The sequence below is a fragment of the Corvus cornix genome, chromosome 2, assembly GCF_000738735.6.
Source record: "Corvus cornix cornix isolate S_Up_H32 chromosome 2, ASM73873v5, whole genome shotgun sequence".
NCBI classification, from domain to species: Eukaryota; Metazoa; Chordata; class Aves; order Passeriformes; family Corvidae; genus Corvus; species Corvus cornix.
This window is the reverse complement of record NC_046333.1, coordinates 24807030-24822764: the sequence shown is the minus strand read 5'-3', so window position 1 is coordinate 24822764 and position 15735 is coordinate 24807030. Positions and strand designations below refer to the sequence as shown.

General features: G+C 38.5%; 1 protein-coding gene across 3 annotated transcripts in view; it reads left to right on the top strand.

Annotated features, from left to right (window-relative positions):
* The window catches only part of VPS41 (VPS41 subunit of HOPS complex), a 113560-nt gene that overhangs the window by 81595 nt on the left and 16230 nt on the right, over positions 1 to 15735 (top strand). For all 3 annotated transcript variants that reach the window (XM_019285710.3, XM_010398619.3, XM_019285711.2), the window contains exons 15-23: positions 2077 to 2138; positions 2989 to 3070; positions 7965 to 8057; positions 8559 to 8686; positions 9599 to 9743; positions 11001 to 11042; positions 11150 to 11200; positions 12445 to 12582; positions 15443 to 15497. In XM_019285710.3, coding sequence (XP_019141255.1) covers positions 2077 to 2138; positions 2989 to 3070; positions 7965 to 8057; positions 8559 to 8686; positions 9599 to 9743; positions 11001 to 11042; positions 11150 to 11200; positions 12445 to 12582; positions 15443 to 15497 — 796 coding nt within the window. The remainder of the gene's footprint in view (positions 1 to 2076; positions 2139 to 2988; positions 3071 to 7964; positions 8058 to 8558; positions 8687 to 9598; positions 9744 to 11000; positions 11043 to 11149; positions 11201 to 12444; positions 12583 to 15442; positions 15498 to 15735) is intronic.

Genomic DNA, 15735 nt, shown 5'->3' with positions numbered 1-15735 from the left:
TACTCCAACTAGCATCTGATTTTTCTTGGTTTCAGCTGCAGAACAGGAGTGTTAGTCTGTGAAACATGAAAGGATCTGCATTTTATGAAGGTGCTGTTGTCACTGATAGGAAGATAATTCCATTTCTCTGATTGCTGATAGGGGTTTTTGTTTGCTTTTACTTTTGTATTAAATTTACTGTTGTTTGAAGTAACACACACAATACAACAGTACTGCACTATTAGAGATTTCAGGCAGCAGTGACAAATTTCTCCTTAACTTATACCCTGTACATGTGACAGGGTTTTGTAAAGAGTTTAAGAGATGCTCCTTTTCTCACGTATAGTCATTTCCCATGTTTATAGTTCCTTTCACAGAGCAACAAAGGGTATCAGTGTTTAAAACAAAAGGGGGAATGATGTAATAGACACAAAAGCATCACTGATTTTAGCTTTTGTTTGTTTGCTTTTGTCTGAATTCACTAATACTGCTGCTGCTTTAAATTGAAATTTGTACAAAGTGTTCAAAGATGTGTTTAATTTCTTTGGCCAGATTACTGATGTAATAAGCACGCTGTATATCAGTATGTCTTAAAAAACTTTTATTCTTGTGTAGTCCAGAAGTTGAATCAGGATTTAAATGGCATACCTATCACAGAGTTTGCACTTAACAAAGCTGCTCTGTGACCCTTGCAAAAGATATAAAGAATTGTTAAAGGAGGTCCTGGAGGAAAGAAAGAAAACAAACCCAAACAAACAGAAAACAAACTAAATCCAAAAAACCCCACAGCTTTTCTTGTGGTTTGCAGAAATTTGCTCTGCAATAAATGATTAAATTCAGTGAAATACAAGCGTTTTTGAGAGTTTGGTCTCTAAAGCAAAAGCCAACAGAATGTGTTGAGGAAACAAAATGTTGACACCAATCCTTAAGTGCAGGATTAGTGGTACACTGATTTAAAACGACTCATGCTCTCACTACCTAGTGACACCACACTCAGGATACCTGACAAGTCTGGTAGCCTTGGGGGTTTATCAGATGGCAGTAATTATCACTGCTGCTCTGCACCTCTTTGAGCAGAGCACAGACATCCTAAACAACCAGATCTACATCCTTTCCTTATACATCTCTGCTCACTGGGAAGCTGGTCCACAGGAGAATGAAGATTTCTCTCAGTCTCTTTCTTGAGAACGATGAAGTTGAAAATACGAAGGCAGTTCCTATAGTGTAATGAAATCCTAAAATCTTACGTATGTGCATTTTTTTTTCTAACTTTGTCGTAGATTGACCAGTTGAAGTTGTTGCATACCCCTGTTCGTATTCTACTAGGATCAGTACTGTCCTTCATATTGATCAAAAAAATGTTGTGCCTCAGAAGATGCCAATGTTTATTTTTTGTAAGAAACAAGGACTTCTTTTTCATTGTACAGCTTTGTTTTTTCTATTTTCCTCTTTTTTCTTTCTAGAAACAATGTGCTTTTTTTAGTGATGCGATTCTTAAGTTATGCAGTGAGTACATTGGGTTGTGTCAAAATGGACGTGAGTGTTGAGATTACAGCAGGAGGCTCATGCCAAGATTTTAATATATATTAAATGCCTACGAGAAACTTTTTACAACTGACTTGTTGAGAAGGGAAATTTAGTATGTAATAACAACTAATAATCTTGCTAAATTCTCAGTAATTCCTGCACTTTATTGAGCAGCACTAGGATTTATATTCTCAACCAACTTTTTACCCTCCTCTGCAAACTTTGTGTTGACAAAGAACATCTTATACAATGACTGATGGTTTTCTTCTTGAACTAATTCAAGCACTGCAAGATCAGCTATGCATTTCAAAAAATCCTTAATAATTAGGGGTGGTAGACCTCTCAGCATCAGTGAGGTTATGAGAAATATTTAAAAGAGCCCTGTGAGCAGTCTATGGAAGTATTTTGTGTTGACTGTTCTATGGGCCCTACTTGTAAAGGAGAATCAGGAGATACACTCAGAGCCTTGATTTTCCAGCTGTGTGCACCGCTGTTATGGTAGTTCTTGCAGTAGTCAAGTAGTTCACTTCCAAACTTTTTTAACTAACTCTCTATTTTTATTCCCTCTAGGACATTGGCTTAGCCTATATAAATCACCTAGTGGAGAAAGGAGAGTATGACCTGGCTGCTCGGTAACCTAGTATTAAAGATCTTCTTTGCTGGCTGAAGTGTGTCTGTGTGTGGGGAAAAAGCAAAAACAAATTATTGTTTCTGAAGTATTTACAGATGTTGTTTTTCTGTGTGTTCTGGAGTTTCTGAAGTTTCAAAACATAGAGATGTATTGCAGTGCTGTATATGTTTTGCCTGTAGTGACCTAAAAGTTAATGTAAACTTTAACTGGAATTGAGACATATATTTTGAAGGTAAGTCTTGACTTTTCAAAGTCACACTAGATTTTCAAAACTAAGGTTTTCTTTGGATTTTGATAAACTAAATTTATTAGTGTGTCATTGCATGTAAGACCATTAGAAAATAATTTGGGTTTGCATGGGTATAAACAAAAATGTCAAGTATGAGAATCTAAAGTAAGGATCAGAAATTACCCAAGGTTTTTGTTTTCATGTATGTGCAAGAGTAAGCATATCTTTTTAACTGTTCAGTTTTTCTCAGCTGAGATTTAAAAACTTCACTCATAAAGCTGATGGAGAGGGTGGCATCTCTGCCCATGGTGTATAGGTTTTAAGTAGATGATGTTTACACTCCCTTCAAATCCAAACCATTCTATGATCCTGTGAAAGCTAATATGGCCCTAATCACTAAGGCCAAATACATAATAAGCAGTTAGTCCTCTTGGATGCAACACAATTTTAGGGCTTGAATGGAGGAGAACCTGGCATACTCAAAGTGATGATTACCAAAATAAGTCACTCTTGCAAGTGTCATGATAAGGAGAATAAGAAAGGAATCCTTATAGTAATGCTGTCACATTTGTATGACTTTCTGTACCTACTTTTGTTCTCATCTCTTTCATTTTCCTTCCAGAAAGTGCCAGAAAATCCTTGGCAAAAACACAGAACTCTGGGAATTTGAAGTTTACAAGTTCAAAGAAATAGGTCAGCTTAAAGTAAGTTAATTTCTGTGTCTGCACTCAAGTAACTTGTATGCTGTACTGACTGTTTTGACCAAGTATCTAAAGCATCACATTTAATAGCCCTGTTCTGGTATTTCTGCCCCAGATTTCTGTTTCTAGACAGTTGTCCAATTGATGTGTATAGTCTTAAAACAAGATTGGAGACATAGTGCTATGTATTTTACTTGTTGGCAGTTTCCATGTAAAAGACCCACCCCCGAGGCTTTTACTTGCAAAGATGCTCACAGTTAAATACATCTTTCCCATTTACTTTTCATTCATTTCCAGTATGTCCTAAAAATCCTACCCTAAATCTTAAGGAAAATAGACTCTGTGGGTGCCAGTCATTCTGGCAAATCCAGGTCCCTTGCAACTTTAAGTGTCAAAGAATTGCAAAGCAACAGTGAAGACCTATGCTATGTGCTAGAAATGGTGGTAAGAAAGAGGAGCAGTCTGCACTGTCTTGTGTTTTCCCTAGTCACAAGCCAGCTACTGCAACAGTACACATTTAATGTGAGATTCTCAGTTAATAAATTGCCCAGGACATAAAGCCATAGTACTGTCACTGCTAAACCAATTGAAAACATTATGCACACTTCCTTTGGTAACATATGTACATATACTTCTGAATTTTATGTCTTCCTATTCAAACTCAATGAGCCAAAAAGGAGATATTATTAAGATCTCACAGCATGCAGTCCCTTGCTGGTTTTGAGCTATTTAATTCTGTTCAAAGACCAAAAGTGTTTCAGCATTAAGAACTGCAGAAATGTCTGACTTCTGTTTTAGAGCCATTCCAGTGCAAAAACAGCCTTGCCTTTAGTATGACTTCTTTGTGGTTTGGTGCATTCTTTACTACTTTGGAAGATGAAAACCTATGTTTCTGTTTCTTTATTTCAGTCCAATAAAGGACCTGAATGCAGGTACAGGTGAATTTTTGATACTCTGCTTCTTAGTCCTTTGGGGTTCATTTTGGTTTTTGGCTGCAAATGTCTGGAAAGGATATTTGTCTTGTCTCCACTTATGTCATCCAGCAGACAGTAAAATATAAAAATATTTGCAGGTTTGTTGCAAAAGCATCTCTACTCAATTACTGCCTTTCTAAACAGTTAGCTGTTTTCAGGTCTTAAAATATCTTTTTTCTTCTTAGAGCCTAGGCCCAGGAATTCTCAGAAAAACATGAGATGCAGTCCATTCCATTATTCAGCTTCAAGTTGCAGTTCTAGAAAATGCCCACCTTATTTCAGTATTTCAGTCGCATATAGCTTTTCCCAGATTTCTGAAGATGTCTGAGTATCATAAAGGATGAACTAAATTAAGCCAGATCTAACTGAAAGGGTCCTTGTAATGCTTGGGATCACTTATGGGGAATTTTTACCTACTTATGTGATTTGCAGATACTAAACACCGTATTGTAACTGGCCTGTAATGGCTTTAAGCCCTGATGAGGAGACTATTTGAGATGTGGAAACAGAGTTTATTTCAAAAGAGAATTTTCTTGGAAGAATTTGCGCTGTATGTAAGTTGTTGCCTGAAATCTGATGTTTCGAATCTAGCGTGATTTGCCAATAACTAAGGTGACAGTAAACTAAAGGCTTAAAATTTCCTTCCTGCACAGAGGAATTAGTGATATCCCAGTGTCAAAGTCTGTGGGGTGAGTGTTTTGTTTGCATGTGATTTTAGTGGGTTTTTGAGTGTTCCGTACTAAGTGGTCCTGTTTGGCTACCAAAGGTTGCATTTTGATATCTTGATGTCTCTCATGTCTTCAGTGAATGTCATCTAGCAAACCTCATTGTGGAAGTTTCAAGATTCTAGAGCCTTGCAGTGATCTGTTCCTCTCCTCCTCCAGCAGTGGTGGCTTGAGGGAGTTACATGCTTGTGCTCAAGCACTTCAGTATAAAATCTAATGTCTCAGCTCAAACAGCTGAGGAAGGTGGATGGATTCAAAGGAAGGTTTCAAACTGTGTGAGTGCTGGCTGTTGTGGCATGAGGGATACGTTCCATTCTGTTTGCTGGGATAGCAGTGACTTTCAGCAGTGGTGCAGGATGATCAGCTGGCAGCAGCAGTGCATTAACCAAAACGTAGGCTGGAAGACATTTGAAAGACTTCACCTGACTTTGTGGTGGGCATAGCAGAGAGCAGCACTAGCCTGACAGGCTCTTTCATCTCTTAGATATCCTTTGAGAAACAAGTAATTGTTGTTCTGGCTTATTGGTGAAATGGTTTAGTCTATCTCATGTCAACTTTTATATGGGCTTTCTTGTGTATACCTCATCCTAACATTTATTGATGAAAGTCTGAAAGCAGTTTCTTTTCCCTTGAAAAGAAACAAGGGAAGAAAATATTTTTGTGTATAGTATCCTTTTTTTATTTAAAGTTACTTTAACTGCATGGTTCAATAATTGGTACAAAGGCAGTCTGATTCAGAAGCCTTTTTGTCGGACCTTGCTCCCTAACTGCAGCTTAAGCATAAAACAGGAAGAGTTTGTAACCTCCAGCATGGGTCTTAGTTCACCTTTGTGCCAAGGCTTAAAAATAACTAAATAACTTGTATGCTTCTTACGTGCTTCTTGTATGCTTAGTCTTTGCTGAGCATGGTGGTCAAACTGCAAGAGGTGGCCATGTTTTTTCTTCAAAGCAATGGGACATGGGGCAGGAGAAATTTCCTTCACAAAGCAGCCTGGCTCACACACAACAAGGCAACGGCACCTCTCCACAGCTCACTGTGTGGCCAAACTGCAGCCAAGAGTTGTAACAGTCTGTTGGGGGAGGTTGTTCATTTAGAAGGTAACAGGAAGGTAGAAAGTGGGAGTGAAAACTGCCATTGGAGATTGTCTTCTGCCTTTGAGTCTCCAGCTAATGTCCAGTTTGCTTTCTCTATGGTCTGAAGAGACTTTTTATGAAGGGATCAGGAATATGATTCCCCAGAGCAGCCGGCAAGACTATGCCCTGAGTTAACTGATAAATTCTGTGACAGCTGGTGGGAGCTGATGTTGGCAGCACTACATTTCAAAAACTGGCCAAGCCTAAACAGCACAGGGAGAGGAGAGGTCTAAAATGTAGTGAGATGTTTTTTCTCCTGCTTTGTTCAAGCAACTTCAGTAATAAAATGCTATTGTACCATGTGACAGTAGTGGGGAACAGGCAACATCTCTGAGCATTTGGAGGAATTTCATTGGTGCTGGTCCCTCAGCTACAAACCCTACAATCCCGACACGGCTGGTAGCAGTAGGATTTATTTTGGTGAGTGGAAATAATCTTGGCCTCTAGTTGCGTGGAATAGTAGTGCTAATTAGATGCTGTGCTGAAATTCTAGAGTATGAGCTGATTTATTCCGGCAACTTCTCATCTTCTGCCTGCTGGAATGCAATTCCTTAACACCTTCTATAAAGTAACAGATCACGTCTTCACCCTTTCAATGGAGAGATATACTTTCAAATTAATTTTCAATTGGGTATGTAAAAATAGCCCTTCATAGAATGTGGTGACCCCAAAGTAAGTCATAATGCACAATTACACATATAATGTGCTTGCCATGGTCAGGTTCTGGCAGTGGGGGTGCTACAGGAGTGGCTTCTGTGAGAAGCTGCCAGAAGCTTCCCCAATGTCCATCAGAGCCAATGTCAGCCAGCTCCAGGATGGACCCACTGCCGGCCAAGGCCAAGCCAATCAGGAATGATAGGAACACCTCTGTGATAACAGATCTAAAAAGAAAGAAAAAAGGTTACTGCAAAGTTGTAATTGCAACCAGAGAAGAACGGAGTGAGAATATGAGAGAGGAAGAACTCTGCAGACACCAAGGTCAGTGGAGAAGGAGGAGGAGGTGCTCTAGGCACCAGAGCTGAGATTCCCCTGCAGTCCATGGTGAAGACCATGGTGAAGCAGCTGTGCCCCTGCAGCCCATGGAGGACAAAGGGGATGCAGAGATCCCTCTGCAGCCCATGTAGGAGCCCACACCTGAGCAGGCTGTGCCTGAAGGACTGCATCCCATGGAAGAGTGACCCACGTTGAAGCAGTTTGTGGAGAACTGTTGCCCATGGGATGGACTCAGTTAAAGAAGTTCATGGAGAACTATCTCCTAGTGGGAGGAAGCCCACTCTGAAGAAGGGCAAGGACCCCTCTTCCTGAGCAGCAGGAGAAGCAACGTGTGAACTGACCATAGTCTCCATTCCTTGTCTCCCTGTGTTTCTGGGGTGAAGGAGGTAGAGCCCAAGAAGGAGGAATGGATGGGGGAAGGTGTTTTTGAGATTTATTTTACTTGTTATTATCCTGCTCTGATTTGGTTAGTAATAAATTCAGTTACTATTGCAAATGAGAGTCTGTTTTGCTGTGATGGTATTTGGTGAGTGATCCCTCCTGGATCTTTTCTTAACCTACGAACCCTTCGTTATATTTTTTCTCCTCTGTCCAGTTGTGGAGGGAAGTGAGACAGTGGCTTTTTTGGGTGCCTGGTGTCCATCCACTACAACACATTTTTCAGCTAATGAATCCTTATACCTTTTTACGAGGCCAAGACTTAACAAAATGGATTTTGAAATGGATGGATGGATTTAGAGGGGTCTTATATGGGTTTTGTTTTCTAAATGACTACTGGTTTCTTAAGGACAATGGCTGATTCTCCCATTCTAATTAGTATTTTGCCACCTGTCTCTCAAATGAAAGTTCTTTCAAATGATTTATACAATTCCAATGTGTATAATCCTAAAGTAAATCATTTCAGGGTGCTGCTTACAAGTATGAGTTTATAAGGCTTCCAGGTGATGACCAGGGGCCATGTTTTGCTTATAGCTTTATTCTTTTGTTTCACAACAATTTTTTTTTCTATCAGTATACCAGGATGTTACATGTCATTCCCTGTCTGACACTTTGTTCTCTTTGTTCCAATAGGCAATTAGTCGTTACTTGCCAAGACGAGATCCAGTTTTGAAACCTCTGATCTACGAAATGGTCCTGCATGAATTTTTGGAAAGTGACTATGAGGTACTGCAGCCTGATGTGTTCACATCAATGTGTCCAATAGTTATTGCCAGCCAAATATCCTTAGCAATGTAGAATTCTGACAGCAAATTCTCAGATGTATTCAAGCAGATTATCAGTGGACAGTTCCACAATAATGAAAATATTTAATAGTTGAATATTAATTTTAAGAGAATAAATAGAATGTTCTTCAGAGCATGAAATACTGTGAGATTGATTATTTATTAGACTGTTACTTTTAGTTTGTTTAATGTAGCATAAGTGGTTGAGGTGATGCACAAAGCCTACAGCACCTGAAAGAGACTCAGCTTCATGAATCTTAATAACGTTGCCCTAAGAAGGAAAAATCTGTGTTCTGCACTGTACATGTCTGTGGGCACATGAAAGTTCCTTAAAGGTTAAGCACAGCAGGTGTCATCTCAGAGGCTTAGCTGAAGCTTTGATGTTTTGAAATGCTCCTTAGGCTATTCTTTCTATTTCTGTTACAATCTCTTACATTTTTAGGGGTTTGCAACCCTAATAAAAGAGTGGCCTGGAGATCTGTACAACAACACAATCATAGTTCAAGCTGTAGTGGATCACCTGAAGAAAGATCCACAGAACAGGACTTTGCTACAAACACTTGCAGAATTGTGAGTACAGTTTTCATTTCCTGTTACAAAAAGTGCACTTAAAATAGGGTGCTGTAGTTTATCCATATTTGCTTAGCTCTCTTAACAGAAATCTTCTTTGCTGTAGTCTACAGAGTATTGGCTTTCTTTCCTCTCCACTCTGTTGATTGCACACCTTAGCAATTCTTTACCCTTCTTTGTAAAGTTCACATTGAGTATGAAAGCAAATTGTTAAGCATGAGATTGGATTTTCTACTCCTCTTTCCAAAGTAAATAGCTAGCATTCCTCTTCATGCTGTCAGAGGAAACCTCTTCTGTGAAGTGTGCATTTCAGAATTACCCACGGGAAAATAAAATGGTGAGGGGTTTTGCCCACTATTTAAGTAGTAGTACATTTAGGTTTACTGCATGGCTGGAAATAAGTGATTGGAAAATGTGCCAAAACTGATCTGGTTCTAGGTCACTTTGTACAGGGATAAAGCTCTTTGATTTTCTCAGCCTGATCACTGTGTTATTTTCATACTGCTTCTTTGAAGAAAGAAGAATTGCTGTCTATTACTATGTTACAATCTGCCCCAAAGTTTTAAAAGAACAATGTTTTTTAGCTCTGAAGAGTGTTCCAATCGGTTTCCAAGAATTGAAAGGCTAGCATTTTGTGTGTCTTCCCCGTGAGCTGAAAATGAAAAATAAAAATGCAGAAAACCACAGGTCAGAACACAAATGAAGGCCAATATAAATGGAGGTGAAATTAATGTTGCCTGATGTTTATTTCCCTTTAACAAAAATGAATCACAGCTCTATTTAGATATTTATAAAATCAAGTAGTATCCTAAAATGTTTCACATACTAGAGTATGTTTATATTTTCTCTCATAGGTGATTTTTCTACACTTAGGTATGTAACATTACATGTATTATAATCTGTTTTTATCAGGTATACTTACGATCAGCGCTATGGCAGAGCCCTAGAAATCTACCTAACTCTGAGGCACAAAGATGTCTTCCAGTTGATCCATAAGCACAATCTCTTCAGTTCTATCAGAGACAAAATTGTTCTGCTCATGGATTTTGATTCAGAGGTGATCTTAATGATTTTATATTCACTTTCCACTACATATATTTTAACAGATTAAAAATAAATGAGCTAGTGTTGAGGCAGAGAGTGTGTTTGCTGCTTCTGGATACATTCTGAGATAAGAAAGATTGTTTGCCTAGACTGCAAAGTAATTGACCCAAGGATTATTTTTTTCCTTTGTATTTCCTTTCCGTTTCCATTTGTCACTCTCAGTGACAAAAGTGCTAGATTCGAGATCATTGTTGTGATTCTCCAGTCACAACATTAAATATCATTTCACACAGAGTATCATTTGACCATGTTATTCTTTCCGTATATTGAATCAACTAGTAGTATTAATAAGTCAAAGAAAGGAGATAATGAATTTATTTAGGCATATATTAAATGTACTTGCCATTTTCCTTTCACCACAGTCAATTAATCTGCTACTGAAAGTTTGCAAGGTTATTAACCTAAGTTCCAAAAATCAGGAAGTATTTATTCCGTGCTGAATTCTGTCTTCTTTCTTTCCAGCTGGCTATAAAACCCAAGCAAATGAGTTTTGATATGATCACTGGGAAGATAACCAAGTAGATCTGCTCTTTTTTCAGTGCAATAGTTGTTTAAGCACTGGAGCTAAAATATGGAGCCATCTCTACTGTATGTGATGATCTTCAGTATGCCCATTCTAAACTACATGGAGAAAAAAAGTATAATTTTTTTTAATCCCACAGAATAAATCATATCAGGAATCTGTGTTATTTTTTGAAAGTGAAGTAAAATTTTGCTCTTGAAAGAGGAAGCAGAACCTGAATCCTGGTGGCCTCTTGGCTTACATGCTCTTGTCTTCCTGATTAAAGGTATTGCTGTGCAGGTAGTTTGGAGGAATCCAGTTGTAAGGCAGGTTGAACTGTGTGTTTCTTGCATAGCCATCACCCTGCAGTTCCCTTTTGAAATGGAAAAATAGTATTTCTACCTCATTTGGCAGTGGCTTTTTGTGACTGACGATGATTCAGTGGGCATACTTCACCTGCAGTGTATGTGCACAGCATTTATTGCTATTAGTGAGGAAACTTAGGAGAAATACTCTGGAAGAATACTGTAATGCTGTACTTTCAGGGTATGCTGATGTTATGTAAATTGCTCTCTGAATTTCTGTTGCTGAAAAGAGTAGGTCTGCAATATCCATCTGACACCCATCAGTGGATAAGCATAATACTATATAGAGTGTGAGAAAATGTGTGTACCTGTTCCCTACTTGATTTCTCTTTCTCTGTTGTAGAAAGCGGTAGACATGCTTTTGGATAATGAAGATAAAATTTCTGTGAGTATAAAAAATTCATGGCATGGCAGTTCAATGCTAGCTTGTATTACCTGTCCTTCTTTCAGTCTTGTAAATGGGATGTTTATCACAGGTTTGTTTTCTTTCAGATTGACAGAGTTGTCGAAGAATTAGAAAACAGGCCTGAGTTACAGCACGTGGTAAGTATTCCTATATTCTGCTGATTTCAAGTTGAGCTGAATAAACTCTTTGCTGGAAATCTCTTTTATGGTGTGTTTATCCTGTCAAAGTGCACCTGAACTCAAATGTCATAAGTCATCAGAGCCAATGTAGCTACTTCTGCCAATTTGCCCTTTAGCATGGCCATAGAATCTTTACAGTAGTTAAATGATCTTAAAATGTGTACCTGTGAGAATTTGATAACATACTGCGTCCTTATTAACATATTCCTCCTTACTGCATTGTAGGCACTTGTCTTTTCTGGTCAATAACTTCTTGCTATTATTCCTCCTTTTTCCCTACCCAAAATTGGGGTTGGTTGGTGGGTGCAGCTCTAAAATATGTTTTGCTGATCCATAGAGAAAGTGAATTGCTTGTCTTTCTGGAGCTGTAACTTCTATACACTGTTGGATTGTTCTTGTTTGTGCAAAATTACAGTATCACTGTAAGGCTGTGGCTCCACACTGCTATTCCAAAAACCCCTCATTGGTTTGAACATGCTGTCAGTGGAGTATATAATGTGTGACTGTGGGCTTGGGCTGTATTAGGGAGGGAAGTTTAACTTGGTGCTCATTACAGATAGGGCTCAGGTATTCATCTGGGGGAGAGGTGATTTATGGGTTAGAGATCTGATTATGGGGAGCAGATCTATGAAAAGTGCAGTCCACAGCCCAAGAGCTTTGCAAAGGCAAGAGACAGAGTGACAGTTTACAGAAGGGATGCATACAGAGGAAGGCAGTGAAAATGGTGAATGGTCTAGAGGGGAAGCCATGCAAAGAGCAGCTGAGGTCACTTGGCTTGTTCAGCCTGGAGGAGACTGAGCGGAGTCCTCATAGCTATTTACATCTTCCTCACAAGGGAAGAGTCAGAGCAGGCACTGATCTCTTCTCTGGTGACCAGCGACAGGACCCAAGGAAACATCATGAAGCTGTGTCAGGGGCGGTTTGGGTTAGATATTAGGAAAAGCTTTGCCCACTATAGTGGCTGGCCACTGGAACAGGCTCCCACTCCAGGGGAGTGGTCACAGTGTCAAGCCTGTCAGAGTTCAAGAAGTATTTGGACAATGCTGTCAGGCACATGGTGTGATTCCTGGGGCTGTCCTCTGCAGGGCCAGGAGCTGGAATTTGATTATCTATGTGGTTCCCTTCCAATTCAGGAGTTTCTATTATTCCATTAATAATATTGAATAAGTGGGTTTGAATTCTGACTCTTTTTTGATTCCTAGTATTTGCACAAGCTTTTCAAAAGAGACCACCATAAAGGCCAACGATATCATGAGAAACAGATCAGCCTTTATGCTGAATATGATCGACCAAACTTACTACCATTTCTCAGAGACAGCACACACTGCCCACTGGAGAAGGTAAGCCCCAAAAATCTAAGCACGGGTCCTTGATTTTTATGTCTGGTCTGCAGCTTGTAGTCTTGTGAATTTCTAGCTGTGTCTGGTACTGCCCTCTACTGCCAATATGAGGGATCCTTTGAGTTTGTGACCATCGCCTGCAGTTTGGTTTGCGGAGCTGATGACAGCTGAGACTTTCCTCTCTCAGCTCACAGGGCAGGAATTGACACGTATTTTTTATGCAGAAGTTCTGAATTCACACTTGGTGAGTAGCTACAGCATATCTACTCATCAGTGCTTAGCCTGACTGAACAATAGGTTATGGTTACAAGAAATTGACAAGCATTTTGCCAAATCTCGGAGCTGTCAGTGTTAGATCTTGAAAAATCAGTAGCTGTAACTGTAGTTTTTCTATCTTTTTATTCTAAGGTCATAAGTTTCTCTTGAATAATATATACAATATAAGTCACTGAACTAACAGGGCTAAAAGTATTTTGTCTTTGTACTCTGGCTAATACGCTTTGGGTTTTACAGAGTACCAGGTTTCCACCTTCTAATATATATTTTTTTTTTCTATTTTCCTTCCTTACTCTTTCTTGTTAAATTACAAAATGCATAAAGGTAAGGCCAATATTGAGTTGTTTCCCCTGCTTGAATTATTGTGAAACAAATGGAAATTCTAAGTTTTCCCATTTAGATGGGTCAGTATTTTATTATTTTTATTTATTGCTGTTAATGGCTGAGCAGAGCAGACCTTGTGAAAGGATGCTCATCCATATGCAGCTATAATGATGACACAGTGGAGTAGTTTTCAGGTGTAATATTGAATATTGTATTTTACATGGTTAACATTCCAAAGAAAAGCAGTACTGTTCCTGGTAGCTCTCTTGTTTTGCATTTTTTTTGTCTACTGGAAAATACTTTCTTAGGATTGGAGAATTAGGATTTGTTGAAACCATTACTTGAAACGAGATTGACTAGTTTAGGCAGTGAGACTGAGAGGTTTCCAGCCAGAAACTTTCATCTACAGTATTGACTTACTTGTTTTTAACTTTCTGATTCTTAGTTTCTCCTTATGTATTATTCATGTGATCATGGTTTTATGTATAAAACCTTACCAGCATTATTTTTTAATCTTGAGGCAAATTAGTTTTAGTTATTGCACATCCATCCTCCTATCTTTAGTGATGGGTGGTGCAGAAAATGCTGTGTGAAACTGATGCTCATTGCTGGCACTGCTTTGCTGAAGATATGGGCTATGAGTGAGAACAGGTCAGAGACTCATCAGCTTCTGGAAGGTGTGGTGCAGTAATCACCAAAGTCAAGACAGAAGGATGTTAGAAAAAATGTGTCATTCTAACCTTAATGTTAAAATGTTAACTTCTTTCAGTAAGAAGCTAAGAGAGAGAGGAAAAGATACTACTAATAATTCTGTAATTATACTTTTTACCATGCATGTCATATAGTAATGCTTCTTGTGACATATAGATCTTTGTTCTAAGAAAATGAAAAGGGGACTAAGAATTTCCCAGTTACCAATATTTTCAGTTCCTGTTAAGCAAGTTCCAACACAGTGTATAAATTGCAGAAAGCAATTTCTGTCTGAAAAAATCCACTCATTATTGCTCTAATGAAATTATAAACTCATCAAGAAGAAATAATTTGTGCTGTCTAGAAGTAAGCCACTTTTATTCAAGTGCAGTTTAGAGAACGTTTTAAAAATAAGCTGGAAGAGAAGCAGGAATGTTTCCTGTTTCCCTCTAGAGGGAGCATGACAGTCAGGAAATGTGCAGCATCTAGAACTACTGAATACCTGGTGCTTTGTAGTTTGCCTTGTAAGTGGAGAGGAAGAAGAAGGCTGTCAGCTGTGTATATAACTTATCAGTATTATTCATACCTTTATTCACCTGAAGTATCTGGTTGGTAATTGACTTACCCCCAGCCCAAAATTCATTGTTCATATCTCTAATCTTCATAGTAACCCATCTGAAATTACGAGAATTGGAAGGAAAAGTTAATTCTTACCTACATCTTTGTTTGTAGTTGTACTTCATGTATTTAAAGTTTTGATTTCTGAGTGTGAAAGTCTTTATTGGTGAACAGTTGTCTTTACAGGAATGCTATGAATCTTGAGTTTGTTTTCTGTTTCCAAACTGGAAACAGACATGGCATCGTTCATGGCATACCAGCCCTGCCGATTTCCTTTTACTTCTAACTTGTTGGTCATCAGTTTGATAGTTTTGGTAATTGTGCTGGTTTCCAACTACACACAGATTCTGTAGCTGCTAATGATACTTAGCCCTCAGGTCTTTAAACCAAATTTACAAGAAATGCTTCCTTCATATTCTTTCATATTTATTATTTTTGCATTGTCTTCTTGGTACAAAATTCAGAGGGCACTCTCTCTCCTGAAACCATTTTGGTTACCCTGAGGAGATCTTCAGCCTTGTGTTGTTAATGAATGTCAAGCAGACTTCCATCACTAGGGACCACATAAGTCCACCCACAGGAAGCAAGTCTTGACAGCAGATAACCTTAATGTTTTTTATTAACCAACTTTTGGAGGCAGAATAAAGAAGTTGCCAGTAGAATTAAAGGCAGAGATTGACATAGTCCAGACTGAAATACCTGTCTGTCCCCAGATTTATTCAGTTTCAGAGAAGAATTTTTAAAAGAGTCTTGGAAGTCATGGAGTTTCTCTTCTTAATTAAGGCCAGAGGACCTGACAATGCCTATTACGGGAGCTGTGTTCCTGTCAAAATGAATAATGTAACTTTGTGGAAAAATCTCTTTAAGCCACTTGCAGCATTTGTGATCAATAAAATTTCATGTTACATGGTTTCCTGTATTCTCTTCTCTCCTCTCTTCCCTTAAATTCAAGGCTCTTGAGATCTGCCAGCAGAGGAACTTTGTAGAAGAGACAGTCTACCTTCTGAGTAAGTAACTCAGAATAAGTAACTGTGATAAATTACACCACTTTTAAACTTTTAATAAAGTTTATGATGTTAAAATGTATTGTCTAGTATCGTTTTACATGCTTTCACAGAGACAAAGTTGGTATGCAGTCAGTGCAACCAAATAACATGATTTAGAAAATAAAACAAAGCACTGGATGGATATGATGTCTTAACTTTATATATTTTGTTACTGTGTTTCTTACTTGGTGTTCTTCTG